Source organism: Pelecanus crispus, chromosome 15, assembly GCF_030463565.1.
Source record: "Pelecanus crispus isolate bPelCri1 chromosome 15, bPelCri1.pri, whole genome shotgun sequence".
Lineage (NCBI taxonomy): Eukaryota > Metazoa > Chordata > Aves > Pelecaniformes > Pelecanidae > Pelecanus > Pelecanus crispus.
Window position 1 is genome coordinate 3,028,389 of NC_134657.1, and position 27,194 is coordinate 3,055,582.

General features: G+C 51.0%; 4 protein-coding genes across 4 annotated transcripts; 2 read left to right on the forward strand and 2 right to left on the reverse strand.

The window, feature by feature from the left end:
• Window positions 1-11,229, reverse strand: EMC1 (ER membrane protein complex subunit 1). The gene is made up of 23 exons (XM_075721724.1): window positions 11,114-11,229; window positions 10,247-10,371; window positions 9,901-9,966; window positions 9,641-9,734; window positions 9,042-9,170; window positions 8,762-8,888; window positions 8,239-8,388; window positions 7,715-7,882; window positions 7,048-7,119; window positions 6,511-6,570; window positions 6,143-6,265; window positions 5,812-5,908; window positions 5,264-5,380; window positions 4,135-4,334; window positions 3,739-3,888; window positions 2,990-3,151; window positions 2,626-2,745; window positions 2,252-2,389; window positions 1,720-1,893; window positions 1,348-1,558; window positions 1,045-1,129; window positions 419-548; window positions 1-193 (listed from the first exon to the last, which is right to left on the reverse strand). The coding sequence occupies exons 1-23, from the start codon at window positions 11,227-11,229 to the stop codon at window positions 14-16; spliced, it is 2,994 nt and encodes a 997-aa protein (XP_075577839.1). The 3' UTR covers window positions 1-13.
• Window positions 11,230-11,398: 169 nt separating this feature from the next.
• MRTO4 (MRT4 homolog, ribosome maturation factor) lies at window positions 11,399-14,836 on the forward strand. Its single transcript, XM_075721485.1, has 8 exons — window positions 11,399-11,440; window positions 11,516-11,574; window positions 12,647-12,750; window positions 12,847-12,928; window positions 13,178-13,245; window positions 13,495-13,646; window positions 14,126-14,202; window positions 14,506-14,836. The coding sequence occupies exons 1-8, from the start codon at window positions 11,413-11,415 to the stop codon at window positions 14,659-14,661; spliced, it is 726 nt and encodes a 241-aa protein (XP_075577600.1). The 5' UTR covers window positions 11,399-11,412; the 3' UTR covers window positions 14,662-14,836.
• Window positions 14,837-15,100: 264 nt separating this feature from the next.
• AKR7A2 (aldo-keto reductase family 7 member A2) lies at window positions 15,101-20,117 on the reverse strand. The gene is made up of 7 exons (XM_075721484.1): window positions 19,919-20,117; window positions 18,135-18,322; window positions 17,506-17,610; window positions 16,870-16,966; window positions 16,670-16,769; window positions 16,201-16,330; window positions 15,101-15,610 (listed from the first exon to the last, which is right to left on the reverse strand). Exons 1-7 carry the CDS (start codon window positions 20,115-20,117, stop codon window positions 15,449-15,451), a joined length of 981 nt encoding a protein of 326 aa, XP_075577599.1. The 3' UTR covers window positions 15,101-15,448.
• A 221-nt stretch (window positions 20,118-20,338) lies between these two features.
• On the forward strand, window positions 20,339-25,848 carry SLC66A1 (solute carrier family 66 member 1). Its single transcript, XM_075721564.1, has 8 exons — window positions 20,339-20,772; window positions 21,041-21,278; window positions 21,995-22,124; window positions 22,383-22,470; window positions 23,913-24,067; window positions 24,303-24,395; window positions 24,782-24,967; window positions 25,293-25,848. Exons 2-8 carry the CDS (start codon window positions 21,109-21,111, stop codon window positions 25,389-25,391), a joined length of 921 nt encoding a protein of 306 aa, XP_075577679.1. The 5' UTR covers window positions 20,339-20,772; window positions 21,041-21,108; the 3' UTR covers window positions 25,392-25,848.
• Window positions 25,849-27,194: the final 1,346 nt, after the last annotated feature.

The window sequence follows — 27,194 nt, forward strand, 5'->3', positions numbered from 1 at the left end:
TTCACCCGCAGCCTTACCGCCAGGCACGGTTCAACAGCTTCACCTGAGCGAGTCTCTTCGTGATCATAGTAGCAAAAACCAGCCCGAAGAGGACGCTGCTTATCAGCACGTAGTCATAGTCATCTTTCAGGACATCAAACTGTTTCGATGGGTACACTCGGGTCTGGTAGATGTCCAGGCCATATGCAACAACCTACAGAGACGAGATCATGAGCCAGTAATGCAGCTTCCAGCAGAAAACTAGATACATCAAAAATGATTGACTCTGGTCTATAGTTCTGACCAAAAGAAGAAACATTTCAGCGGCAAGCAGCCACATCATCGGAATTTACAGATCTCCCAGCCACAGGCTACAGCATCATGCTGCTCTACCCACAAAATCCACAGCCTTACATCAAAGTCTCCACCCTGCACTCACCAAACACGTAGACTCCAGGCCGGAGGGGGCTGTATAAATCCCTCTCATTCGGGATATGGTTTGATTGTAGTTGATAAACCTCTCGGCATGGATCTGCACATCAGGGGAGTATGGAATCAGGTTCTCTTCTCTGAAAAGGCATTGAAAGAGAAATCAAAACCCAATCAAACAGCACATAAAGAGGACGTCGTCTGTGTTTCCTAGTCTGATCATCACAAGCTGCCCTAAACTGACCTAAATTTAGCAGCTCTTCCCAGTCCAGATCATTTTTGCTGCAAGATGAAAATCAGACACAACAGTTGGGTCAGATTACACTGCAGCACCCTCCTTTTAGGCTTCTAAAGTTTTAAAAGTAAGCATCATTCTAAAAAACTTCAGCTACTCTGATGACGACTTCTTAGAATGCAGACAACAGGCTGATTTTGTGAATGGTAGGACCTGCTGCATTACAGACAAATGTATTTCATTGTCACAGACTGGGAACAAAGCAACCTTGCTTAATTTAATCCAAAAATTGCCCTGAATCTGTCCAGCACAAGTTGCTCTACTTCACACTACTGTATTAAACACAAAATCCATCCCTCTTCCAAGCTGCCCAGGAACAGCGGTTATCGCGCTTTCCTTACCTGCTTTGTTCTGTGGGGATCTCTGGGCGGCGAGGATCCAGCAGAGCCTTTGGAAGGGAGAGGATGGCCCCGGAGGGAAGCCCAACTGTGCATTAAAAGAAAGGCATCTTAAAAATGGCCATTTCGGACAGCGTTTTCTAACATAAATGCTCTCTTGGTGCTTGTCCTTGCACTTGCTGAGAGTTCAGGGCAGCCCACAGGCAGGATTTTTGGCAGCAAACTGCATTTTGCTTGGTTTTCAGTGCGAAACCTGGCTCATGCAGGTAGCATAAACGCATTCAGAGCAGAGCAGCGCATACTTACTGAGCAAGTGACGGCTGGTGATGCCTCGCTCGGTGATGGTGGCCTCCATGGCACTGATAGCAGACGGGAAGATATAAGATTGCTGGAGAACCTGAGGTAAAATCGGGCGGTCAAGGGAGCTGAAGGCTGTGGCATTGTATTGCTCCGTCCCTTCATACAGCTCCAGCACAGTGAACTCGTTCCGACGCGCCTTCGTGTTCCAGTACTGGTACTGAAACGAGAGAAGATTTTTAGGAATATGGGGCAAGCAGAGTCAGTAATACAGAGGTAGCAGGAAATCAGAGAATGGCCGAAAAGTCTTCTCCATGCAGGTTCAGCAACTGCCCCTACCTCCCAAACGTAAAGAACGAGAAGATAAGAATAACTTCTTACCACCACCCAGTTCTCTGAGTGAACGATGTGGACGGGTCCCTTTGCTTTCTTCTGTACCGATGAGTGGATGATCCTGCCTGTGACTCCATCAATCAGATATATTCCAATGAAAGTGCGCTCATGATGTGTATCCGTGCTCTCTGTCACCACAGCAAGCAGGTTTGGATTCAAGGACTAGAGAAAAAGAAAAAACAACCGAGACGCCCACTTTAGTGCCACAGGCACCTTGTTTATCTGCATTTCACCCGGGACTAAGCATATAATAAACAAAGTATCGTATCAGCATAAATCATCTGAAGAAATCAAGTAGCTATTTCCCCATCATCGATGTCTGACTGACTTAACTGCTGCATGAAAATGTTTTGTAACAGAAATCTCCACCAAAATTAGCATCTTCTGCAGAGGGTTATGAACACTGATGCATACATAGAAAAAATGGCACCACAGGGCAGTTAAGCTCAACATAGTGCCTAGAAACGGCGCTGAGGTCTTCCCCGTGAGATAACGCATCAACAAAAAGTTCCAACGGCACCTTATAGAGAACGCTGCGGTCTCCCATCACACGGCCCTGGGAGTGCACGTGCTCGTTGGACCTCTTCCCTTTCACAGTCACTATCCTCTGTACTTCGGTGGGTATGACCACCTCCCAACTCTCCTCTGTTGTCAGGTCCTGCAAGAAAAAAGCATGGCGTAGGAAGTTTGATCTTGTCCTCAAAAGACACCATCTCCACCAATAAGGTGCAGGGAGCTTTCTCTGCTTTTACATTTTAAGTTTCTTAGGCACATTTTGAGGCTGAACTGTTTCTATTCTGAGCAAAACTCCGTAAACCAAATGAAGAGATCTACCATTATCCAGAGGACATTCAGTTAAGTGACGTCACTTAGACTGCAATGAATCTTCCGTACCTTTTTCAGCCTGAATCCAGAGAGTTTTCCCAGCTCAGCATCAACTAGATAAAAAAAGACAGAATGGGCTATTTCTTCTAACTGACGAAGGACATTTTTAGTTGCTGGGAAAGCTGTAACCTGGAAGAGAAGAATTAAAACACAGGTTAAAACCAACTGACACACAAAAGGGGAAAAAAAACCAACCCCAACACAGAAAGATTATTTCAAACCTGTTTACCAGGATGAGGTCTGCCTTACCAGAATAACCTCATAGTTTTGTGTGAAATGTGACTCAATGGCATTTTTTTTTATCTTGCTCCAAAAGGGAGGGGAATAATTAACCAGAACATGAAGAAAATTGCCTCCAGGCAAAGCAATTTACCTTGTACTCATCATCAATCAAGAGTAGTACTTTGGCATAGTCTTGATCCATAATAGGGAGAAGCAAAGTCTGAAGAATTGGACGTTTCAAAACAGGGGGAGCTACTTGACTTCTCTTCCCAAAGATGGGGTTAAACACATACAGAAAGCTCATTTTGGTTTCCTAAAAAACAAAACAAGACACAAAACATTTTCTAAGGCAGACAAAAGAACTGGTTTTCTACCTGTTACCTGCTGGTGTTGACCATTCGTACCCTGGATTCAGCTATTCCATCTTCAGAATATTCTGTTTGGACACGTATATACCCTATCCCCCATTTCTCTCTCAAAACCAGAACGTGTTATGCCATGGTGTTCATGGCTTTAACTAAATCCTATCTGCCACCTGCTGAAGCAGTCTCAGCACATAATCATGTCTCCTCCTCCTTCACGTATGGAGCACAAAACATCCTGCAGCTAGCTAAAGGACAGCCATTGTCGCCTAGCTAATGGAGACCACGCATGACTTACCTCACACAACCAAAGAAACTGGATGAAATTCTTTCTTTTGTTTCAATAAAAGGCTTCAAAATGAGCATCCTTCAATTTTATAGGATTGTGGGTCTGGTTCCCTCCAGCTCGCCCTCCCCTCCTGTCCCCACATCAGCAATAACCAGACAATACCCAAAAAGATATTTTCTTCAGCTCTTTCAAAGGGCAGATTTCCATGCTAAGCAAGTTTAACGGAGGGATAGAGGAAAGGGAACTCACCTTGTCCTTAACAAGCAAGGTACACTGTGGAGGGTGCGGGAAATGGGCCGTTGTTCTCTGGACCATCAGCTTAAAGGAGGAGCCCAGTCTCACATTCCTGAGATACTGCTTCCACAGGATGGTGCCAGAGCTGCTTTCAATACCAAAAAGCTGAGCAGAGAGATACAGCAAAGCCAAAGTTTAGAACAACACATCTCTCACATTCGAGCACCGCATCTTTCTTTGGGATATGACAAAAATGGAAGAGTCTTAGTCCCTCTCCAAAGCTACCGCAAAACATTCTGCGCATCTTCTCATGACATTCTGCCCAAAGCCTGGCTAAAAACAGGGGTGGAAATTCAGAGCTGAGGCTCTTTGCTACAGTCTAGAAAGAGTTTCCTACCCTGGCTTCCTCACCTTTCCCGAAGCGGTGACCATCACCATCATTTTCTGGAGGTTGAATTCATCTCTGGCCAAATTGTCAATGTTAATCTCATTTTTAATCTGGCTCCGGGGTTTCCTGGCATCGTAGAACATCTTCCAAAGATGGGCGGTCCAGGCTTGCAACAGGATAAGTTGGGAGGACAGCCGCTTCAGAAACATCCCCAGCAAACCATCTGCAAGTAGACCAACAAGTGATAACAAGGGAAAAAACATTACATCCCACTCCACAACTGAAATGATGGTCTCAGCCAGTAGAATAAATGCTGCCATGCATAAACCTGTGACAATTCTTTGCCTCTGCCTCCCACTCCAGAACAGCAGTTACAGTTATCTTTTGTATGATGGACTCCGGCATTTACCAACCTCTTCCCACTTCACAGAGGTATAGCTCATTCCAGAAGATGCTCCCATCAACTGAAAGCAAACCTTCTTGCAGAGTACATAATCTCTTCCTCTGCATTCCTTCTTTCTCACTGGTACACTCACAGCAAGTGCCCTCCTAAAGCTTACCCACCTATAAGGTCTGCATCTCCCTCTGTGCTCATTACTCAGAGCTACCAAAGCCCTTGATGTAAAAAATACTTAATTCTGCCCAACCTGGGTTTACATTTAGCTTCTTGAAAGGAGCAAAATATCAGACTTCAACTATATTTCACCACTGAGGAAAGCAAGCAGAGAGATCAAATTCCACTAGAAAGCATTAGTCAGAAGTGTTAGAAACCACTGCATGCAGTCTGACATTACCTTGAATGGCTGCATCCAGGACAGCAAGAAAAAACAAAACAAAGCAAAAACAAAAGCTATTGCAAACGAGTCTTCCAGAAAGAGTCAAAGGGAAACATTTAGGAGAGATGGCCCAAATCCCTCCTACTGCTGCTGACTGGTTTTTGAATATAACAATGTAATACGCTCATGCCATCTGCACACGGCATCAGACTTCAAAAGTCTAGACAGAAATGGGTTTGTTTCTGCTCATTTTAACTGCCAGTAGTAAAAATTTGAATCCTACCTCTCAGCTCAGAGGAGAAGGAAAACAATAAATACGTTTGTTCAGGAAGAAGAACAAACTCACAAAGGTAATTCCGTGCAATCTCTGGCTTACCTGCTTTCTTCCCAAATTCTCCCTCCAACTCAGCCTGTGCACCTGTCAGAGGTAGATCCACCATCTCCAAGCTTACCACTTCTGCTAGTGACTCCTCTCTACTCCACACAACTTTTCCTGGAAAGAAATACGAGTAGAATATTGGAAAACTGACGTCACCACAATGGACTTCCAACCCTTTCTGCAAATTAACATTTTTGCCTTGAGGATCTTTTCTCAAGAAACTCTTGAGGAAGATCTACAACAGGACTTAAGACTCAATTCCTACAAAAAGCGTTTTGAAATCTGCAGAAAACCCATGAAATTCAAAGGATCTGTCTGCACAAAGAACACCACAGAACTGTTTTCTCAGATGAAATATCTTGTGAGAGTGAAAGTGTCTCCCGTATCTTTCATGGGACTTAGGACAGTTAAAATTAATTTTGCCAGTTTCCAAAGAAAGCAAAGATAAAAATATAGTCATTTGGGACTTGGAGTTTTCTTCTTGTCCTACAGTGACAAGGTGTGCACTGTTAAAAATGGGACTAGGTTAGCTGTTTGCCAGTTACCTGGCTGCTGGAGGAAGATTAGCATGTGGTCTTCTGTTTGCACCAAGGCTCGATAGCCCACAGAGTCATCCTTCTTCAGGAAAACTTGGATGTATAGCTGGAAAAAAGAGGAAGCAAAACATTGAGGTTAATGATCACATCATCTCCTTGGAGAAAACTGAACTCTCAGCTGAAACAAGAGTGAACAGCGTGATTGCATGAAGTAATCCGGTGTGCCTGCAGAATGCTTTTCACCTTGTCTGAAGGGCTCTACCAGTCCTGCCAAATCAGAGTATGGAGGGCATTGCGACTCTGATAAAGCACAGGACTGAAATAATCTCTCCCCACTCACCTGCTGTGGCTTGGCACTGCTCTGCTCCAGGTTAAAGGTAATTGTGGTATCCAACAATCTTTGTCCAGTTTCAACCAGGTAGAGATTAATATTGTAGGTTTGATTGGAACAGGTTAAGGACTCCTGTAACAAGAGGCGGAAAACAGCCGAGTTAAACATACATGCCACACAGAATTCTGCAGAAGGATTTCTTGTTAAGCAAGAACTGTGGCTTCAAGATATTTTTAGATTATTTATATGGAGCTGCCGCAAAACATCAGTCTCCAAAAACATAGTGTAACACCTTTTTCATTCTGTTCCCACATGCAAAAGAAGAAAATGGACTGTCAGGAATTTCTGCTGTTCCTGGGAACAAGCGCACTTCATACCTGCTTCCGGGAATCCTCCAGAGTACTTCCAGCATGAAGGCCATCAGGACTTCCAGGTTTCTGAAATGAGGATGAGAAAAGATAACATGGTTTCAGATCCCAGTAAGAGTATAAAAAAAAACAGGTTTCTGAGTGCCTGACAAGCCTCAGCTTGACTCTGAAAACAGGCAGGAAACAGTTCTGTTCTGTTCTATTCTGTTCTATTTCTGATAAAAATGAAACCTTGCTAAGTTTGGTATCCCTAAAAATTTAAGTCTTCTACAGATCAGTAAAGCCAGTTCTGAGGCTACATGCCCACAATACACAAGGCTGAAACAGGCTGCACGCAGGACAGCACGCTTCATCGAGCCAGAGATAGCCTTAGCTGGATGTAATCAAGATCTGCTTCATATGTCCAAGAAGCTAATTAAATCTTTCTCTTCCTTAAGTTACTACTCATATCCGGGCCTGTGAAGGAAAACACTTGCGGAACCCACCCCCAGTGCATATCCATGCTAGAGCTGCGCTGGTTACACAGTACAGGCAAATTGTACTAACCAGCTCACTCCTGCAGGTCAGGACAGCAGCCACAGTTTTCTCCCCAGTTGTTGCAAAACTCACCAGAGCTGCCTGAAAAGCAAAAAAATCGCAGGAAATCATAAAACAAGGAAGAAAATCCCCAAACCCCACCAAAAACTACCTGTGCAGCAAATTAAGCCATAGTGGAATTAAAAACAGGTATTTCACAGCCAAATTTTCAACTTCATTGCTTCACCAAGTTAAAAAAAAATTATCCAAGACTGAAAATACTTCTCAAAGATGGAAACAGTTGACCTGCCACAGGCTTTTGAACCATTATGACCAGCGTTACTGAGCTTTTTAAAGCTTGTTTGCTTTTCAAAACCTCTCAGCTGACCTAACAAAAGTACTGCTGCACCACTGGCAACTTAAGACACGCGTGTGTCTCTGTCCACCTCAAAACCAGGAAACTACCCCCATGCTGACAGCTGTCGGCAACAAAGCATACCCTGTGCTGATGCCTGGAAATATTTCAGCAGCCAGTATAAATTAAATCAAATGGTTTTCAAGTGTTGCAGCCAAGAGCACAATTGAAATGAGAAGCTCGGCAGTTTATTCAGAACGCTTAGTATGAGGGTATTTGTTTATTTTAAAGAATTTTAAGCTGTAGTTGGTCCTCTCACTTGAGTGCATTTATTTCGGTTACCTGCTGGAAGTCCCGAAGGTGGCTGAGCAGCCCATGTTTGTACTGCAGCAAAGAGAAGTGGCTCGGAGACAGCTGGAGGAAGAACTGAGTCCGCGAAGCACTGATTACGTTGGGTTGAGTGGCCAATATCCTGGGCTCGAAGCCATCAGCAAACTCAAGGTCAAGTGACTGTGAAAGGGAGACAAGCGTATGTGTTCACGAGATCTTTTTCTTCACTGAAACTAATACCTTCCTTTTATTAGCCGTAATGTAAGCTTTATGAAGAGGTTCCCCATGTCAGAATAAACATACAGCACAAGCAAGGAGAACTAGGCTCCCATTGGAGCAAACTCTGGAGACATCAATCCAGAAGGAATAGTTAGACAGACACAAAATACAGTTTTCTCTCCCTTCCCTCAATTTATGGATCATGCTCCTCCCCGCACCTCTTCAGTCATTCTGTAGTTTTCCAACTGCCAGGCTTGGTCAGGCATCAAACCCATTGGACAGTGAATTACGTACAACGCTCTTCCAGCACTTCTCACCTGCAGCGGGATCTGCTTCATCTCCTGCTCCGTCTCCAAGGAGCAAACGTAGAGCGAATGCGTCTCCGTGTCCACGCACACCAGCACTGCCTCCCCCACCACGCTGCACACGCCGTTTAAGCTTCTCAGCCACGGGGCTGCTACTCTGATCTGCCAAGCGAGACATAAAGAGAGAGATGAAGTTGTCAATAGAACAAAATCTTCAAAGAACCAACTCGGACACAACCAAGAATTTAAGTCGGAATTATTTTTAGCCATGACGCTGGAAGAAACTATCTATCAGCCTGAGATTTCCAAGACGGTCGTGACTAACAACTGCAAGCCTAATCAAGTTTTGCTTTCAGGGCATTCAGCAGTGAAATCCATTTACTGGCCCGTAGACAATGCCACAGTAAAAGGGAAGTTTATCTGTACTACAACAACAATTAATTACTCTGCATGCCACACCACAGCCCATCTAGTAGGAAGTACATCTGCCAATATCAAATTCAATATTTCTTTTTGATCCATAAGGGAGCACTACCTGTTTTGTAATTTCTCCATCTTCTACACCGAACGTTAAAACGTTCAAGTGGCTCTGCGGAACGATTCCGAGCACGTGGATCACTCCAGTCCCATGAGAATACAACAACTGGTACTGAGTACTCTCACTGCAAGAGAAGCAACAACCGTGAATCACAATCGTTTCACGTTACTGTTTTCAGATGTTTTCAAAAGCCTAAGGCAAGTACAGCATCCTTTCCTGTCCAAGGCAACAGGCTCCCCATCAGAAATTTACTCTTCTACTTAAAATATGTCCTTACCTTTCTGGTAAGTGTTCCACCCATTTCTGGTGCCCGTTGGAAAGGTAGTGAAGAGAGATGGCTGCCTTCTTCAGGACTGCCACGTATTTCACCACGTCCTGTAGCCCCACCAAACAAGCCACCTGGAAACTAAGCACAGGTCAGAGACAGTAAGTTAGAAAGTTATTTTCTTCTAGGGCAGGGGAAAAAAAAAAAAAATCACTGTTTGAAAACCTTCTTCAAATACTTAACATCAGTCTTGAAGTGCAATTTATAGCCCGCTGTATCTATCCTTGCTGATTTCAGCAGAGAGCATTAGGCTGGAATCCAAACACCCCAAGCCAGATGCAGGTTGAACATGTACATTTAAAGAGAAAATCCATCTATGAAAAAAATTTGTATCTTTTTCTCTTACTGGTTTGCTAAGAAATAGAAACAGCATTAGATTTAACGGCAAGGTTCCGGCATTCCTTAGGAATTCAGCCAAATGTTATTTCAGAAACCTTACATCTAACTAGTTTTTCCCTATAATGCAAGTCCAAACCAGGTCAACAACCCCTTTCTTCCTTCCTAGACCAGCATTGTGAAGGGGAAGAGACAGTGTGAACACAAAAACCTACCTGCCAGTGTCCAGGGATGTCTCCCAGTTCAACCCTCCAATGTTGGTCTCCCAGGAACGCAGAATGCGCCCGGCATTGGACACAGTGATGGCATCTGCCCAGGAAATGAGGAAAAGGAGATGAACGCAGAACTTGTATCCCCCCCAGATCAACAAGGCAGTGAGTTCTGGCAAGTTCAGCTTGTGGTCTAACACGTGGTTGAGATCCCACGTATACGGACAACTGCTGGCCCCAGCACAGCACCCGCATGTTCTCCTTACCCTGCCCGTGGATCAGCATCGTGTCTATCGCTCCTTCGGGGGTTCCCTTGTCCACATGGCGCCACACTGAAGGAAACAGAGGTATGTGAGAATAAGATTTGTTCCCCCAAAGGCATTTTTTTGTTATTAATTCTAAACCCAGGGTCTTTATGGCAATCAGCTTATGCAAAGAACAGTCTGCCTGCCCTAAGCAACAGCTTTTGAACTGCCGGCTGAGTCCTCTTAGTCTGACAAAGCAGTATCACCACCGTTAATTTATCAGTATGAAAACATAGCGCAACTTGCTTGACACGTTAGCCCCAGCGCAAGAGGCGCATCCCCCACAACAAAACCCCACTTCACTCACGGATTTCGCCGCTCCTGGAGTTCAGGGCGGCAACAACATTCTTCTCGGTGGCCACGATGAGCTTCTTCGAACCCTGTGAGGCTTCCAAGGAGGCGAACTTGAGCTTCCCCACATACTGCTGCCTCCTGGGAGAGGAAAGACGAGTGGGGGTGAGACGGGACAACGGGGTGCGAGGCAGCATGGCGGGCCCAGGGCCTGCTTGCGGGAGTTGCTGGAGCGTGGCCAGAGAAGGGCAACGGAGCTGGGGCAGGGTCTGGAGCACAGGGCTGATGGGGAGCGGCTGAGGGAGCTGGGGGTGTTCAGCCTGGAGAAGAGGAGGCTGAGGGGAGACCTGATCGCTCTGCAGCTCCTGACAGGAGGGGGCAGGGAGGGGATGTTGGGCTCTTCTCCCAAGTAACAAGTAATGGGATGAGAGGAAATGGGCTCAAGCTGCGCCAGGGCAGGTTTAGGTTGGATATTAGGAAAAATTTCTTCACGGAAGGAGTGGTCAAGCACTGGAACAGGCTGCCCAGAGAGGTGGGGGAGTCCCCAGCCCTGGAGGGGTTCAAGAAACGGGCAGAGGTGGCACTTGGGGACATGGTTTAGTGGGCATGGGGGTGTTGGGGTGACGGTTGGGCTGATGATCTTAGAGGGCCTTTCCGACCTTAGTGATTCCTAGTTTTTACTTTCATTAAAAATAATCCAGCCACCAAGCCAGGAAACATGAAATTGCTGCTCTGCCCTGAACTGGTTTAGTGGTGGACTTGGCAGTGTGGGTTACTGGTTGGCCTGGATGATCTTAAAGCTCTTCTCCAACCCCAACGATTCCACGACTCTGTGAGGAGGACCCCGGCGCGGCGGGCCCCTCGCCTTTCCCCCAGCACTCACCAGTCGAACTTGCCCACTTGGTCCTCATAGACGGCGCCGGCCGGCGACAGCAGCGACAGCAGCGACAGCAGCGACAGCAGCGACAGCAGCAGCGGCCCCCGCAGCCCCGCCGCCATGGCAGCGCCCGGCCGCGGTCGCGCTGCCGAGGGGCCCTTGACGCCGCGGGGCGGGCCGCGCCGCTGCCTGCGCGGAAAGGCGGCCGGAGCCGCGCGGGCTGGGCGCAGGCACCGCGGCGGGCAGCCCCCGGCCTCCCCAGCAGCCCGAGCGGCGGGGCCTCGGAGCACGGCGGCGGCAGCACCATGCCCAAGTCCAAGCGGGACCGTAAGGGTGAGCGCCCCGGCCCCCCCGCCTCCCCGGCCCCCTCCCCGCCCTAACGCCGCCTCTCTGCTCCGCTCCCCGCAGTCTCCCTGACGCGGACGCCCAGGAAGGGTTTGGAGGCCAAGCAGGCGCTGATCGCCGAGGTGAGTAGTTACTACTCCCGAGTAACAAGCGATAGGAGGAGAGGAAACGGCCTCAAGCTGCGCCAGAGGAGGTTTAGGTTGGATATTAGGAAAAATTTCGTCACGAAAAGAGTGGTCAAGCGCTGGAACAGGCTGCCCAGAGAGGTGGGGGAGTCCCCATCCCTGGACGGGTTCAAAAATGTGTAGATGTGGCACCTTGGGACATGGTTTAGTGGGCGTGGGGGTGTTGGGGATTTGAGACCTTATCACTCTCTACAACTGCCTGAAAGGTTGTAGTGAGAGGCGTATTGGGCTCTTCTCCCAAGTAGTTAGCGATAGGACGAGAGGAAACGGCCTCAAGTTGCAGCAGGGGAGGTTTAGGTTGGATATTAGGAAAAATTTCTTCACGGAAAGAGTGGTCAAGCATTGGAACAGGCTGCCCAGAGAGGTGGGGGAGTCCCCACCCCTGGACGGGTTCAAAAATGTGTAGATGTGGCACCTTGGGACATGGTTTAGTGGGCGTGGGGGTGTTGGGGATTTGAGACCTTATCACTCTCTACAACTGCCTGAAAGGTTGTAGTGAGAGGCGTGTTGGGCTCTCCTCCCAAGTAACAAGCGATAGGACGAGAGGAAATAGCCTCAAGTTGCAGCAGGGGAGGTTTAGGTTGGATATTAGGAAAAATTTCTTCACGGAAAGAGTGGTCAAGCATTGGAACAGGCTGCCCAGAGAGGTGGGGGAGTCCCCATCCCTGGAGGGGTGCAAAAAACGGGCAGAGGTGGCACTTGGGGACATGGTTTAGTGGGCATGGGGGTGTTGGGTTGGTGGTTGGACTGATGATCTTAGAGGGCCTTCCCAATCTTAATGATTCCTAGTTTTTACTTTCATTAAAAATCATCCAGCCACCCAGCCAGGAAACACAAAATTGCTACTCTCCCATGAATTGGTTTAGTGGTGGACTTGGCAGCGTTGGGTTACTGGTTGGACTGGATGATCTTAAAGGGCTTTTCCAACCTCAACAATTCCATGATTGTATGAGTGCGGCCCAGCACGGTCCCCCAGCCCCCAGTTCCCCTGCTAACAGCTGCCTTGCAGCTGCGGAGATGCGTGGACACCTACAAGTACATCTTCGTCTTCTCCGTTGCCAACATGAGGAACAACAAGCTGAAGGACGTCCGGAATGCCTGGAAGCATAGCAGGTGAGCCGGGGCGGCAGCAGGGGGGACACTGCCCGAGCGGTGAGCACAGCCTGGGAGCTGACCGCTGCCACCTCCTCCTCTTCCTCCTCCCACCAGGATCTTCTTCGGGAAGAACAAAGTCATGATGGTGGCACTGGGACGCGAGCCGAGCAGCGAGTACAAGGAGAATCTGCACAAGGTAGGAGCTGTTGTGGTTTGGTTTTTTTTTTTTTTTTGCTGTGTCCCCCAAAGCTTCGCCTCATGGAATAAACCTCAAGGGACAACAGAGCTTCCTCGGGTCACCCATCTGCGGGTGTTTGAATTGAATCAGTCTGTGTCACGACACAAAAGCGCTGTTAGCGGAGCTTTCATAGCTGTACAGGTCTGAACTCTAGAAGAAAAGGCCCTGGGTGCTGCCCAAGTCCCATGGACGGCCTCTTTCTTTCAGGTCAGCAAACACCTGCGAGGTGAAGTTGGTCTCCTCTTCACTAACCGCACCAAGGACGAGGTGGACGAGTGAGTACGCGTGTGTCGCAACCACGGTTTTGAAATGCAGAGCAGCCTTCCCCTGCCCCAAATTTGACTACTTCACTTGCCAGTGTTTCTCTCAAAGCAGCGATGGTCTCGTGAGGCTTTTCAGCTCGTCTTTCTCCACCATCGCTGCAACAGTGGGGAAGAACTTACGGCAGGCTCTGCCATAATCCCCGTCAGCCCAAGGGATGTTCTTTCTGTGGCTAAAGCTCTTGTCGCCCATCTCTGTCTCAGGTGGTTCTCCAAATTCAAAGAGGTGGACTTTGCCCGTGCAGGGAACAAGGCGACGTACGCGGTGAGCCTGGACACAGGGCCCTTAGAGCAGTTCCCCCACTCCATGGAGCCTCAGTTACGGCAGCTGGGATTGCCAACGGCATTAAAGAAAGGTACGTGAAGCAGCTGAGAAGGTCAACTTCATTTTTTGTCTGCGCAGATTCTCTTTTAAGGAGCATGTTAAATAATTGAGTAGGATTTAGTTTTGGAGAAAATCTGATGGACAACTTTCTCCTTGTTCGGCTGGTGCTAGAACTCGTTACATACTTCTTGCGCCATTCTTCCCAAACGGATGTCAAAAGACGAGTGAAACAGCCAACTTTCTATCAGATACCATCCTTTTTCAGTGGGAACAACTAGGCCCAGCCTCACCCAGCGCATTGGCATCCCATTCGGAAACCAGATGTGGGGTTTGGGTGTTTTTTTTTTCTTTAGAGTTGATCTCGCCCAGCTTCTTGGGGTGTGCTAATACTTGCACGGAAGGCATAAGATACAAAAGGTGGTGTTTGAGAAAGTCTTAGCTCTGCACCCCACGTTTCGGTGGGCTTGTCCAGTATTTGTGAGCCCATTTCAAGAGCTTCTGTTCCTGCAGGAGTGGTGACGCTACTTTCGGATTATGAAGTCTGCAAAGAAGGGGACGTTCTCACCCCCGAACAAGCCCGCATCCTGGTGAGTAACGTAATGCAGCGTCTGCGCGAGCCCCTGCTTCCCCCCGATACAAAAATAATCAACTCTTCAGCTGAATTACGCTGGAGGGTGCGAGTTCTCAGACAAAGGTGAGCAGTCCTTCTGGCTGTCAGCCAGCAAACATCCTTATGCATTCCTAACACGAGTGCTAAAACTCTGCAGTGATTATTTTGGCTCCTGCTTTGCTGTGGTTTCCATCTGGAAGTGTTATTTACCGTAAGTGTTTTTGCTAGGCTGGCCACGGAGACCGTGGAGCAGGAATGACGGATCTGTGTCCTTTCCTAGAAACTCTTTGGCTACGAGATGGCGGAGTTTAAAGTCACCATCAAATTTCTGTGGAATTCTGAGACGGGAGACTTCCAGAAGCTTGTGGGAGACACGGCAGAGGAGGACGAAGAGGAGGATGAGGATGACAACGATGAAGACAGCAATGAGGACTAGCGGCAGTCCTAGTGCTTGGACTCTAGACAGAAATACTCGATTTGAGAGACAAAGAGAGGATGCTGCCCTTCCCTGTTTGCACCCAGGGGACAAGGGCGATCAGTTCAAACACGCTCTTCATAAAAGATGACCTAATTATGCTTTTTTTTAATATAAATCTATATATAAAATTTCAGATAGTTGTCGCTGCTGCCTGTTACTGTTTGAGTACCCTGGGATCTGAGGAGATGCCACCTCAAACATGAAAGCTAGGCAGAAAGCGTGTAAGCGTAATGCGACTAAGACATGGCACACCTGACACCCAGGAGGATGCTGAGGGCTGTTCTTATCTTCTGGTAAAGGCTTCAGAAGAAGCTATTTAGCTCAAAGTCACTGAGTGGTGATAAGGAGATGCCAGCCAGGTTATAAGTACAGTTAAGAGATAGGGTCTGCGTTAGAAAAAGGTTTTATTCTTGTACGTAATTATTTCAGAGCATATTAAAGCAGAACTGGGGCCTTCATCCAGTTATGCGTCCGTTTTCCCCATCAACTGCATCTTTAAATCATAGTGGGTGCTGTGTCGTGCTGAAGGTCCATGAGGGGAGAAAGAATAAGGCACGGCCCAACACAACCAGTGCCAACAGTGGTAGTGGATCCTACAAAACTTCATTAATACAGGGAAAAATCCCAACCCATTTACACGTTGATCAAAGGGGTGGGGTGGGTAAGTACCTCTCCCGTGCTGCGAGAGACTTTTGCTCGATTATCCACCCCCACGATGCCCGCTTCCTTGTCCCTACCCTAGGCTCTAGCGGAAATAGTTGGGGCAGTCGTGTGCAGTCAGGTTCCAGGCTTTATCGAACGCCTCCGTGACAGCTGGGAGCAGGGGACCCTCTTCACTGTAGTCAAGGTTCTGCTCTAGCTGCTCCAAGTTGGACATCCCAATGATCACTGCGTCCCCAAGAGAACCCTGGAAAGTGATAAGAGGAGTTGCTGATTCTGAAAGAAACCTAGTTCACCTCCCAAGCCACTGCAGGCCAAACCTTAAACGTTTCTTTCCAGTAAAGAACATCCAGTAACTCCTGGATGTTTAGACAATTGACACCACAAAGTTTGGCTCACGAGGCCAGTACCTCTCCAAGTCATGCCAATTCCTCGAAAGCCGCCAAATCCTACTTTATGGGGGACTAGGGGAACATGTTGGGGAGATGGGGAATATAACCATTAATTTCCCAGTCTGATGAAAAGCTAAGTCGTCTCCTCGCAGGGAAGCTGTCTGGGTGGGAAGCCAAGACCCCAATAACTGACACTTCAAATCTTCCATTTCTGCCAACGCTACAGGCACAGGCCGTGGGGAAACGCAGAGCTCACTCGCTCCTACAGCCTGGCAGGCAGAGTCCGTACGGCACTATTCGCTTCGGAACGCCACCAGCCCACGGCACACGTAGATGAAAAGATAACTGTTTGTACAGAGATGTTTCCCCCTTTGCATGCCGCAACAGCTGCCCGATTCTGGCAGTGCGGCACAGGCTGCCGGCTACAGCCGTGTCCAGCTCTTACCTGCAGTTTGGAGTGATTGTACAGCCAACGCAAAGCAGCGGAGGTCAGGCTTGGCGCGTTGGAACCGTAAGCATCTTTCAGAGCTCTTTCTACTAGGGCAATTCCTTCAAAATTGTGCTTTTTCCAGTACCTGCAAGAAAAGAAATCGCTCTTATTGCCCTTGGGACCTCTAGTGAATGGTACATCTACATTCCAATCAAGTACGAAAGGCTTTCAGGAAGCCTCTCACAGCTCTTCGTAGCCTCTGAGGACTTCTGCAATCCCCCACTGCAAGCCAGGAGGAAGCTGAGCATAAAAACCACTCTGCAAAGCTCAGTCACAAGCCACGGCCCCAACCACATGTGCAGACGAAACTACTGCACAAGCTTTGGTCAATTCTGCTTCCTCTCAGCTGATTATTAGCGTGGGGGGTTTTTTATGTAGCTACTCCTGCTGCATCTCCCTGCCCGTCTATCAGCTCAAAATGTACCTGTCCCTGTAGGCTTGAGCCCAGTCATTCCCAAAAAACCTTCCCGTGGGCTGGCGTGTGTCTTTGTCCTCATACTTGTACTTGCCGGTCAGCAGCCCTCCTGCAAAGGGTCAGCAGCATGTTTAGTGGCGGGCTGGCTCTTCTACAGCCCCCATTTCGCATGTTTTTGTCTCAAAGTGTCGCCTTTTCCCTCCCCGTACCTGCCAGCGGATTGTAGGCGTAGAACCGCAGTCCGTAGTGTCTCAGGCAAGGGAACAGCTCGGCTTCCACCTGGCGAGTGGTTGCATTGTACATACCCTGCACAAAGACGAGGGAGACAAAGAACTTCAAACGCCAGCTCACCACAGTGGTCACGAGCACCTGGGACAGCCTTTTCCCCACCCTTCCCTGACAACGCTCTTGTCTTATCCAGAAGAGCAGTCTCAGGTCACACAAGGCTATTATCTGCTTAGGAACAGACTTTCTAAAGGACTGCAAGTAATGCAAAAACTTTTAAATTCCACATCACGGGAGTCACTGACTCAATCAACAAACGCGTGCTCAGCTTTTTCCGAGAAGTGATCTCGCTCAGCTTTCCAATCATGCATGTCCTGAAGGGACTTCCCAGACTAACTGGAGCACACTTTTCTTTTCTGTGCTTCTATCTGGCACACTGGGGACTGGTCCAAAGATTTGGGGCTCCCCAGACCCTTCCCCACAGTGCCTGACCATGGCTGTAAGGACGCAGAAAACCAGCCGTATGCTGTTCTGATCTAAAGCCTTGTATTCTTTTGGTTTGATTCATCTCGGGCCTCCACAAAAGATTTGCCAGACCACAACAAGACCCCCTCCCTCACCTGGTACACAGTCGGCATCACCCAGTTGTTGTATTTGCAGATGGTGCAAATTTCTGCAACCTCCCACGCTGAGTAGTTTGATAGACCAAGTTCTTTAAACTTTCCCTGCAGAGGAATAAAAGGGTACTCAATTCCTTTAAAAGTGCATTTGTACCTAGACAGTGCCAGATGCATACGGTGAGAAGGACGGTCGCCAAATTCTATCCCAGAGTTCTTTCCTCATCCCTTTTCACCTCTTCTAGATAACTATGAATTACAAGACCTGACAAAAATATTTCCAATTTTCTGTTCATTTTGAATTCACGCCTTCTAATTGAAATGGCGCTACTGGATTAATGCAATTCAGGAATCCTTCACCCATTACCGGCACTAATCCTAACCTAGTTAGTTAACACAGCTGAAAGCAAAGTTCAGAGGTTCTAACATTTCTAAGAGCTTTTGAGAACAAAGTGCACCACGTGAACACGCAACAGAGTGTCAGCTGTTTGGCTTTGCCCTGGTCATCCGTGTCCCCTCTTCCTAGTGTTGCACAAACGCGGCGCTGCAGAATGGCACAACGAGCAGCCCTGGTTTAAAAAGGTGATGGGAGGGAATCAAGAGATGGTCCAGGCTCGGACTTCCCACTTTACTTCTTTGTGCAGCTCATTGCAGGCACGCAGCGTCTCCTCCACTGGGGTCCCATGGTCAGGAGCATGGAGGTAGAAGAGCTCCACACTCGTCCTCTTCAGCCTCTCCAGGGACGTGTCCAGCTGCGAGCGCACACTCTCAGGCTTCAGCGTCTTCCCATCCCAGGGATTGGCCTTGGTGGCAACTTCCACTGGCAGAGAGAAAGAAAGAATGAGCAGGGACGTTTCCACCTTCAGGAAGGGAAAGGGGACAAGGGGCAGAACGCAAGCATTGCTCAAGGGAAGGCCCTTCTCCTCAGGAACCATGTCTGCCTAGCAGGAGGAGCCCTTCTCCTTAGGGACTGCAGGTCTGCCCTAGAGAGAGAGGCCTTTCTCCCCAAGGCCCGGGGGTCAGCACTAGGAGGGGAGTCCCTTCTCCTCAGGGACAGCATCAGCCTGGCCGAGCAGACTCGTCTCCTCAGGGAAGGGGCTCAGGGCAATGCCATTCTCCTCAGGGACTGTGTCAGCCTGGCAGGGAAGACCCTTTTCCTCAGGGAACAGGCCTGGGGGAAGTCCCTTCTCCTCAGGGAGCGTGTCAGCCTGGCAGAGCAGACAATTCTCCTCCAGGAATGGGCTTGGGGTGATGCCCTTCTCCTCAGTGATGGTGTCAGCCTGGCAGGGAAGGCCCTTCTCCTCAGGGAACAGGCCTGGGGGAATGCCCTTCTCCTCAGGGACACCATCAGCCTGGCAGGGAAGGCCCTTCTCCTCAGGGAAGGGGCTCAGGGCAATGCCCTTCTCCTCAGGGATGGCATCAGCCTGGCAGAGCAGACCCTTCTCCTCAGGGAAGGGGCTCAGGGCAACGCCCTTCTCCTCAGGGATGGTGTCAGCCTGGCGGGGAAGACCCTTCTCCTCAGAGAGCGTGTCAGCCTGGCAGAGCAGACAATTCTCCTCTGGGAACGGGCCTGGGGCAATGCCCTTCTCACTTCTCCTCAGGGACACCATCAGCCTGGCAGGGAAGGCCCTTCTCCTCAGGGAATGGGGTTGGGGGAATGCCCTTCTCCTCAGGGACACCATCAGCCTGGCAGGGAAGGCCCTTCTCCTCAGGGAAGGGGCTCAGGGCAATGCCCTTCTCCTCAGGGATGGCGTCAGCCTGGCAGAGCAGACCCTTCTCCTCAGGGAAGGGGCTCAGGGCAATGGCCTTCTGCTCAGGGACGCGGTCAGCCTGGCAGAGCAGACAGTTCTCCTCCGGGAATGGGCTCGGGGCAATGCCCTTCTTCTGATGGTGTCAGCCTGGCAGGGAAGGCCCTTATCCTCAGGGAACGGGGTCGGGGCAATGTCCTTCTCCTCAGGGATACCATCAGCCTGGCAGAGCAGACCCCTGTCCTCAGGGAAGGGGCTCAGGGCAATGCCCTTCTCCTCAGGGACGGCATCAGCCTGGCAACAGACCCTTCTCCTCAGGCAACAGGCTTGGGGTAATGCCCTTCTCCTCAGGGACACCATCAGCCTGGCGGGGACAGCCATTCTCCTCAGGGAACGGGGTCGGGGCAATGCCCTTCTTCTCAGTGACGGTGTCAGCCTGGCAGGGAAGGCCCTTATCCTCAGGGAACAGGCTTGGGGCAATGCCCTTCCCCTCAGGGACGGCGTCAGCCTGGCAACAGACCCTTCTCCTCAGGCAACGGGCTTGGGGGAATGCCCTTCTGCTCAGGGACGCTGTCAGCCTGGCAGGGAAGGCCCTTCTCCTCAGGGATGACTCCCCTCCTCAGAGACTGCCCCCCGCCAGCCCCACCGCGACCCGTCCCGGGCCGTACCGGCCTCCGTGCCGCCAGCCAGCAGCGCGCCCAGGATGCGCTCGGACTCGCCGCCCGCGTACATGTAAGCGGTATCGAGGAGCCGGTACCCCCGCCGTAGGAAAGCGCGGAGGAGCTCGGCGCTGGCCTGGGGCCCGGCTCGCCGCCCCATCTCCATGGCGCCCAGCACCACCCCGGGGCGCGCGCCCTGCGCCGCCATCGCCGCCGCCGCCACTGCGCATGCGCGCTCGGGGCGGGGGCGAACGCGTCCGCCTCGGGCACGCATGCGCAGTGGCGGCGACGCGTCCGCCTCGGACGCACATGCGCAGTGGGGCGACGCGTCCGCGCCCCCCCCCCTCGGGCGCGCATGCGCAGTGACGGAGACGCGTCCGCCTCGGGCGCGCATGCGCAGTGGCGGCGCCGGGTCCTAGAGCCGCCGGGGAGGGCAGAGGCCGGTTCCCCAAAACAGGGAGGTTTGCACAAAAACCAGCGGCTTTTCTAAAAATCAGCTCGGCGAAGAAAGCAGCACGTCTCTGGAAAAGCAGAAGGTCGCGGGGGGGGGGGGGGGAAACAACAAAAAAACCCAGCCGTGATTTTCCCACCTAAAGCAGCAGATTTGCAAAAAAAGAAAAAAAAAAACAAAAAAAAAAAAACCCAACCAAAACCAACGAACCCATCAACTTCCCGAAAAAGCAGCGGATTTGGAAGGATAAACGGCAAGTTTCTGAAAAAGCAGCAGCTCCGCGAAGGCAAACCCAAGCAAGGTGCTGAAGAAGCAGCGGAGTCGCAAAGCAGAAAAACAACTTTCCGAAAAATCCCGCGGCTTGCCAAAGGGAAGATAAAGCCAATTTCCAAGCCGCCGTCAGCGAAGGAAGGTAAGTCCCCGTTCTGCAAGGACGCGCTGGTTGGGTTTTATTTCTCCTTTGAGGCCAAATCCCACCGGACCAACCACTTTCCCGGTCGGGCCATCCCACCGGACGCGAAATTCAGGCCAGTAAAGGCGTATTAGCCGGTAACAAGTTTTTTCCTATGCGAACCAGCCTCGAGCCGCAGCCGGAGAAGCCGTGAGCACATCCCTAATACAGATCTATTTTTCCCCAGCGTTATTTCATTTTTTCCCCCATGTTATTGCGTTTTCCCTAGCGTTATCCCAACGGTTTCGCCGCCGGACCCGAATAAACATCCCTCGGCCGAGCTGAGCGCCGGAGGTCATGGACGCGCGGCGCTGGAGGGGTCTCCCGCCCGGGAATCTTTCCGACTGTCCCAACGGCTCCCGCTGGGTGATGGATGTGTTCAACGAATGCGCCCAGGACGGCTGGGACATCGCCAGCGTCATCCTGGGTCTGGTTTCCATCTTCTGCTTTGCAGCCGCCTCTTTTCCGTAAGTATCGCTCCCAAAACCCAGCCAAGCCCTTCCCTCGGTACAACACCCCTCTCTAAAAATCAAATTTCAAGCGCAAGCTGCCTGAATTATTAACTCTACCTGGCAAAAGCAATCTGGGCTTGGAAAATTTGGGTTTAACAGGAGGAGAGGGAGCCGGCAGTACCGCCCCAAAGCCTTAGTTGTTATTATATTGTTATTATTATGCTTGGCAGCTGTACTAACCCACGTAAGCCAACTGCAATGAGGTCGTTGCAGGTCATACGTGCAGAAGAAATGTTTCCAGGAGCTCTGGGTTTCTTGGAAGTGCTGGGGACAACTGTGGCAGAGGGGGACGTGGGGGGTCGTGCACGGTCTTGGCATTATCACCAGATTATTTCGTAACCAGAGAGGCAGTTGCTGCAACCGGTGCTTCTCCTCGCTGCTTTCTGCCCCTGCATGAGGGATGGATCACGAGGGCTTGAGCCCAGCGGGTCGCTGCGAGCACCCAGTGGGTCGTGGGACTTCTCACGGGGGCCGGTTTGCAGCAGAGCACGTGGCTTCACCAGAGGAAATCTCTGCTGTTCCTTCCCCTCCGCCCCGCCAGTGCTTTGGGCAGGTGGCAATTGCGAAATGATCCGGGTGGGAACAACAGGGAAACCTGGGGATGGTTCGCAGGGAGCGCTGAACCGGCCGGGGGTAACGGGTTGTGTCTCTGCCCGCCTCTCTCTCTGCAGGCAGTTTTACCAAGCCTGCAAAACGGGCATCATGGACCGGGCTCTCTCCATATATTTCCTGCTGGGATGGCTGGGCGGAGACCTCCTAAACCTCATCGGTTCCTTCCTGGCCGATCAGTTGCCGCTGCAGGTACCGACCAGCTCGCTGGGGCTGGATCGGCTCTCAAACACCCCAAACTCCAGGGAGGAGGGATGGGAGGGGTGCTGCTTAATCCAGCACCGGGAACCAGACACCCAAACGGCCTGGGGATGCTCCCTTCTCCCCTGGGGATGCTCCCTTCTCCCCCTTTTTCCCCCAGGGATGCTCCCTTCTCCCCCTGGGATGCTCCCTTCTCCCGGCTGTGAGCTGGAAGCCTTTCTGCAGCCCAACCCATCCTTCTCCCCACAGGTTTACACGGCTGTTTACTATGTGCTTGCAGACCTGGTGATGCTGTCTCTCTACTGCTACTACAAAGTGAAGAACCGGAGCGGAGGATGTGAGTTGAGGTTACGGGGCCCTGCGCTCCCCTTGGCACGTCTTTTGGGCTGGCTTGGCCTTGGCCGCGGAGCCAGGAGAGGAAGCAATCCCTGGGGGAGATGCATCAGGGCAGAGATGCTTTGCAGACTCATTGCTGCAGCTATGAGATGCCCCTTGTTGCTTGCTGGCTTTTTTCTTAGGTAATCTGAGCACTCAGGAAAGCCACGGGTAGTAAATAGCTACTGGCCATGCCTGGGGCTTCTGCAAACCCCTGCAAACCACCGTGCACAGCGTCCGGGTTGAAAAGAACCCTGCTGTGAGTTGCGTTAAGTATAGAAAGAAATTACTTACCCGCAGTTGGGCGGAGACTCCGTCGTGGAGCTGGAAACCACAGCCAGATCTCTTGACTCAGGCCAGCGCTTTAAGGGAAGGGGTGAAGTTGTCCGGCTGTTTCGGGGTCGATACTCTTGCAATTAATGGCAGCAGCCTTGACGTGATGGAGAAGTTCCTCCCTGTTCAAGTGGAGCGAAAAGGGAACCTGAGCGGGGCTCTGCGGTTCTCACAAGGCTTAAACAGCAAGAGAAAATCCACTTTTTAGTGTAGCAGCTTTCTGTAAACTACAAACAGGCATCCGTTTGGACCCTGAAAACTATTTAACTTATTAAAACCATTTGAATTTATTAATTTATTTTATGAATTTATTATATGAATTTATTAATAGATGGCCCATCGACTCTATAGTTTTGTTAGTGCTGGAGAGCTCGTTTACAGAACATAACACAAGTCTTGCTGTGGAAGCAGGGCTTGGTCTGGCAGGGATTTGAATGTGCGCTGCTGTGAGTTCAGACACTGAAAAGCTTCTAGACAGGCGGGGATGATTTGTAAGAGCCCAACAGCCAAAGAAACCCGAGTGCTCTCGGCCTGCTGAGATAGGAGCAGTTTCCTCCCTGATAACTTACAAATTGCCCCTATCGCTGCAAGATAAAATGCCCGCAGCAGCTGTTGCCTGATTTACTTGGTGCCGGCTGTGCGGCCGCAGAGATAAGGGAGAGGTTGAAGGGCTCTTGCCCCGGAGTGGGTCCTGGCACCCACCGAGGCTGCTGGGCTGCACGGGGGCTGACGGAGGAGCCCTCCCTACCCTGCCTCTCCTTGATTCCCCGCAGTCATACAATCACAGAATCGTTTAGGTTGGAAAAGAGCTTTAAGATCATCCAGGCCAACCATTAACCTAACACTACCAAGTCCACCACTAAACCAATTCAGGGGAGAGCAGTAATTTCATGTTTCCTGGCTTGCTGGCTGGATGATTTTTAATAAAAGTAAAACTAGGAATCACTAAGGTTGGAAAGGATCTCTAAGATCATCAGTCCAACCATCACCCCAACACCCCCATGCCCACTACGCTATGTTCCCAAGTGCCACCTCTGCCCGTTTTTTGAACACCTGTTGTTTTTTGAACAGTCGCCGCCCTGATCAACGCAGCCTTCGTCTTCCTTTCCCTGGGGACGGTGTCGGCCGTCTCCTTCCTGGGCAGAGGTGCTGCCGTGGTGCAGGACCCGGCGACGTTTAAAGGGAGGTCTCTGCTCTCCGCTCACGTGGATGAGCTTGGGTCGAAGGTGAGCTGGTTCCTAAATCTGGGCGATGCGGGGAGAGAAAATAAAGCGTCTGGCGGGGTGGGCACGTCCTGCTGGACCTGCGCGATCCTGCTTATCGCTCAGCGGGGCGAGGGGTGGATGGGGAGATCAAAGGCTGGGGTTTAGCCCCGCTGTCGCCTTGCACAGAGCCGGGCGCGGGTGGTAGGCATGTCTCTGAAAACACAGGGGCTGCTCATGGCCCCCCCTTGCCTTGCAGCCTTTCACCAGGAGTGAGATCATTGGCTTCACCATCGGATCCATCTCCTCCGTGCTCTACCTGTGCTCCCGAGTCCCCCAGATCTACACTAACGTAAGTGCTGTGCCATAAGCTGGGCAGGACAGACCCCCGGGGTCCAGAGATTTCGGACTGAAGAGGGGCGGTGGGATCATCTTCCTCCTCTTTGCTCAGAGGTCCCAGGTCCCCGTCTCTGATCATTTCATAAGGGACTATTTTTCTGCATTTCTGACCTGAAACCTGATTCATTTTTCTCCCCTCCCTTTAACATCCCAATATTTTGAGGGTGGGGCTTTCATTTTCTCTTTATTCGCAAGCAAAAGGGGAACTAAAAGGCTCTTGGCATTGAGTCACCACCCTTTTTCTTCCCTTGTTTTGGGGGGAGGGTGGTTAATACTGCTTTCTAGTGAGATCTCCGAGAGCTGCACCCAACCTCCTCTCTCTGGCCTCTCTTCTTCCAGTACAAGAGGAAATCCACTGTCGGGGTCTCCTACACCCTCTTTGCCCTGGTGATGCTGGGGAACTCGCTCTACGGCCTCAGCGTCCTCCTGAAGAACCCCGAGCCGGGGCAAAGCGAAGGCGACTACGTCCTGCGCCACCTCCCCTGGCTGGTGGGCAGCCTGGGCGTCCTTTCCCTCGACGTGGTTGTATCCTTTCCCCGCCAATGCTTCCCTCCGGGCTCGCATCCCGCCGGCAAGGCTTTGCAGGGAGTGATCCCGTCTCGGGGCAGGCAGGGTTAGGCAGGAGCGGGTGGGTTGGTGCTACTTAGCAGTTGTTTTTGAGCTGTGCTTGTTCACCCGGTGAGTAATTTATGGTGTTGCAACAGCGGAATGCTTCAGACCCTCGTGTGCTTTAAGCTCATTGTCCTGTTTCCACCTCTCCTGGCACAAACAGCCTTTTTTCGGGTGGCGAGACCCAACGCGTCGCGTAGATCCACCCCCGCTTGCGTCAAGAGCCTTAACCTCTTCGCAGATCTCCTTCCAGTTCCTTGCTTATTGGAGAGGAAGACCTGGTACCGGCCAAGAGAGGGATGCTCTTCTCGGCGAGCAGCGTGACAGCTCGGAGAGCTGACGAAGGGACCTGCCCTGGAGTGAGAACGGGATGATGCAGACGAGAAAGCTGGCCCCAAAGCTGGGCAAGCCGGCCCCTCCGTCCTGGCAGCGCTTGGGAGGAGAGGACTTGAGCTAGCGGGTGACATCTTGTGCTGCTAAGACGCGAAGCCCAGCCCGGTGGCAGATGATGCTGCTGAGAGACCTCGTGCCTCTTTGATGCCCATGATGCTATCGGGATAAACAGGGAATTATTTGATACCTCAAAAGGTCACTCCTTGCTGCTCGTACGCCCCACGGCTGAGCCCGGTCACGTCTGCTTTACCTGCTGTCTCTCAAGGGTGAGCCGGAGCTTCCTCGGTACTGGCAAATGTGGGAAGAGCCCAGGGGGCTGTGGGGAGGGAGATGACCGACCTGCCACGAACACCAGCACCACTCACCTCTGTGGGCCTCGCGTCGCCAGCGCCGAGCAGTTTCTGGAAGATACGGCAGTGGCTGGAACCGCTTCGGAACCTCCTTCGGAAGGAGGAGGGGACGGAGCAGCAAAACCAAAGTGTTGTGGTCCACACGTACCTATCTTAATTAGCACGGTTCACACGTCTATAAACCAAGTCCTTGCCCCACGTGCCTCCTTTAGCTTTATTTTGCCGGTTCGTCTGCCAGCTCCTGCCTCTTGCTTAACGCATCTCATAGTCCCCATTTCTCTGACTTCTTATTTTTTGCCTCACCCACATTTTAATTGCATGGGCTTCCCGGGGAAGCCCCTCCATCGCTTTCTGGTGAGCTGCGGAGGCACTTACCCAGGCAGAAGATGCTGCCTCTCTGCTCGGTCTGGTTTTTGGTCCTGCCTTCTCTCGTTGATGAATTTATCCCCCTCTCGGGGCCCCTGCACACCAGCACGGTGGCTCCTTGACCGCAGAAGGACAAGAAGCAGCGGTGGTTTGGGAAAAAGCCGTGTCCCCAGCAGGAGAGAAGCTTACGGGCGGGCAGGGGAGAGCGGTGGAGACGGCTGCCTCAGCCGGCGCCGGGGGCTCCCTCCGGGTGCTGAGGAGCGGCAAGAGGAAAATCAGCCAAGGCTTGTAGGCCCTTCGAGAAAAGCTAACGCAGCTTGTCCTTTTAAAAACAAGACCTTTCCTTTTCCTGGAGTCACCACTAGCTCTTCTTTTTGCTCCCCTTTTCTCCCCCTCCAGCTGCTTTCCCGATACCCAGCGCTTCCCGCCCACACAGCACCCTGCTCCGCGCCCCTTTTGCCCGTAGCTGTATTACCATGAATTGACGATTCCTCGGCCGGTCCCACGCCACTTGCCCTTCCTGAGGAAGTCGCCCTCCTCCCTGCTTCATCCTCGCACCGAGGAAGCCAAGCCACAGCTCCGTGATTATGCAGCTCAGCCTAGCGCGTGAAATGGGAGTCAGACTACCCCATGCCCATCAGAGATTAATTAAAACACAAGCCGTGTCAGTATTTGGCACCGACCCATTTGTTTCTGGAAAGAAAAAGTATTTTTCAGACTCTCTGAGCCCCTTGCACAAAGCGGGTGGGTTTTTCACTCTTAATTCACCATCCTTCCCCTCCAGGCTCCTGGGCGACGGGGCTGCTCGCCTCTTCCCTGTCCTCGAGCCATCGGGATTTCCTCTGCTGTCTTTCCCTAGGAATCGCAGAAAAACAATTCGTGTCCAGTACTCATACAAACCATGAGCGGCTTCCTAGCAAGAGAGAAAGCACAGCTTTGTTGGACCTCAATACCTATTTATTACAGATAAAGACCCTGGGGCTTGGGTTTATTAAAGGAGTGGTTTTTAACCTCGGCTCACGTTTGCTAGCTCA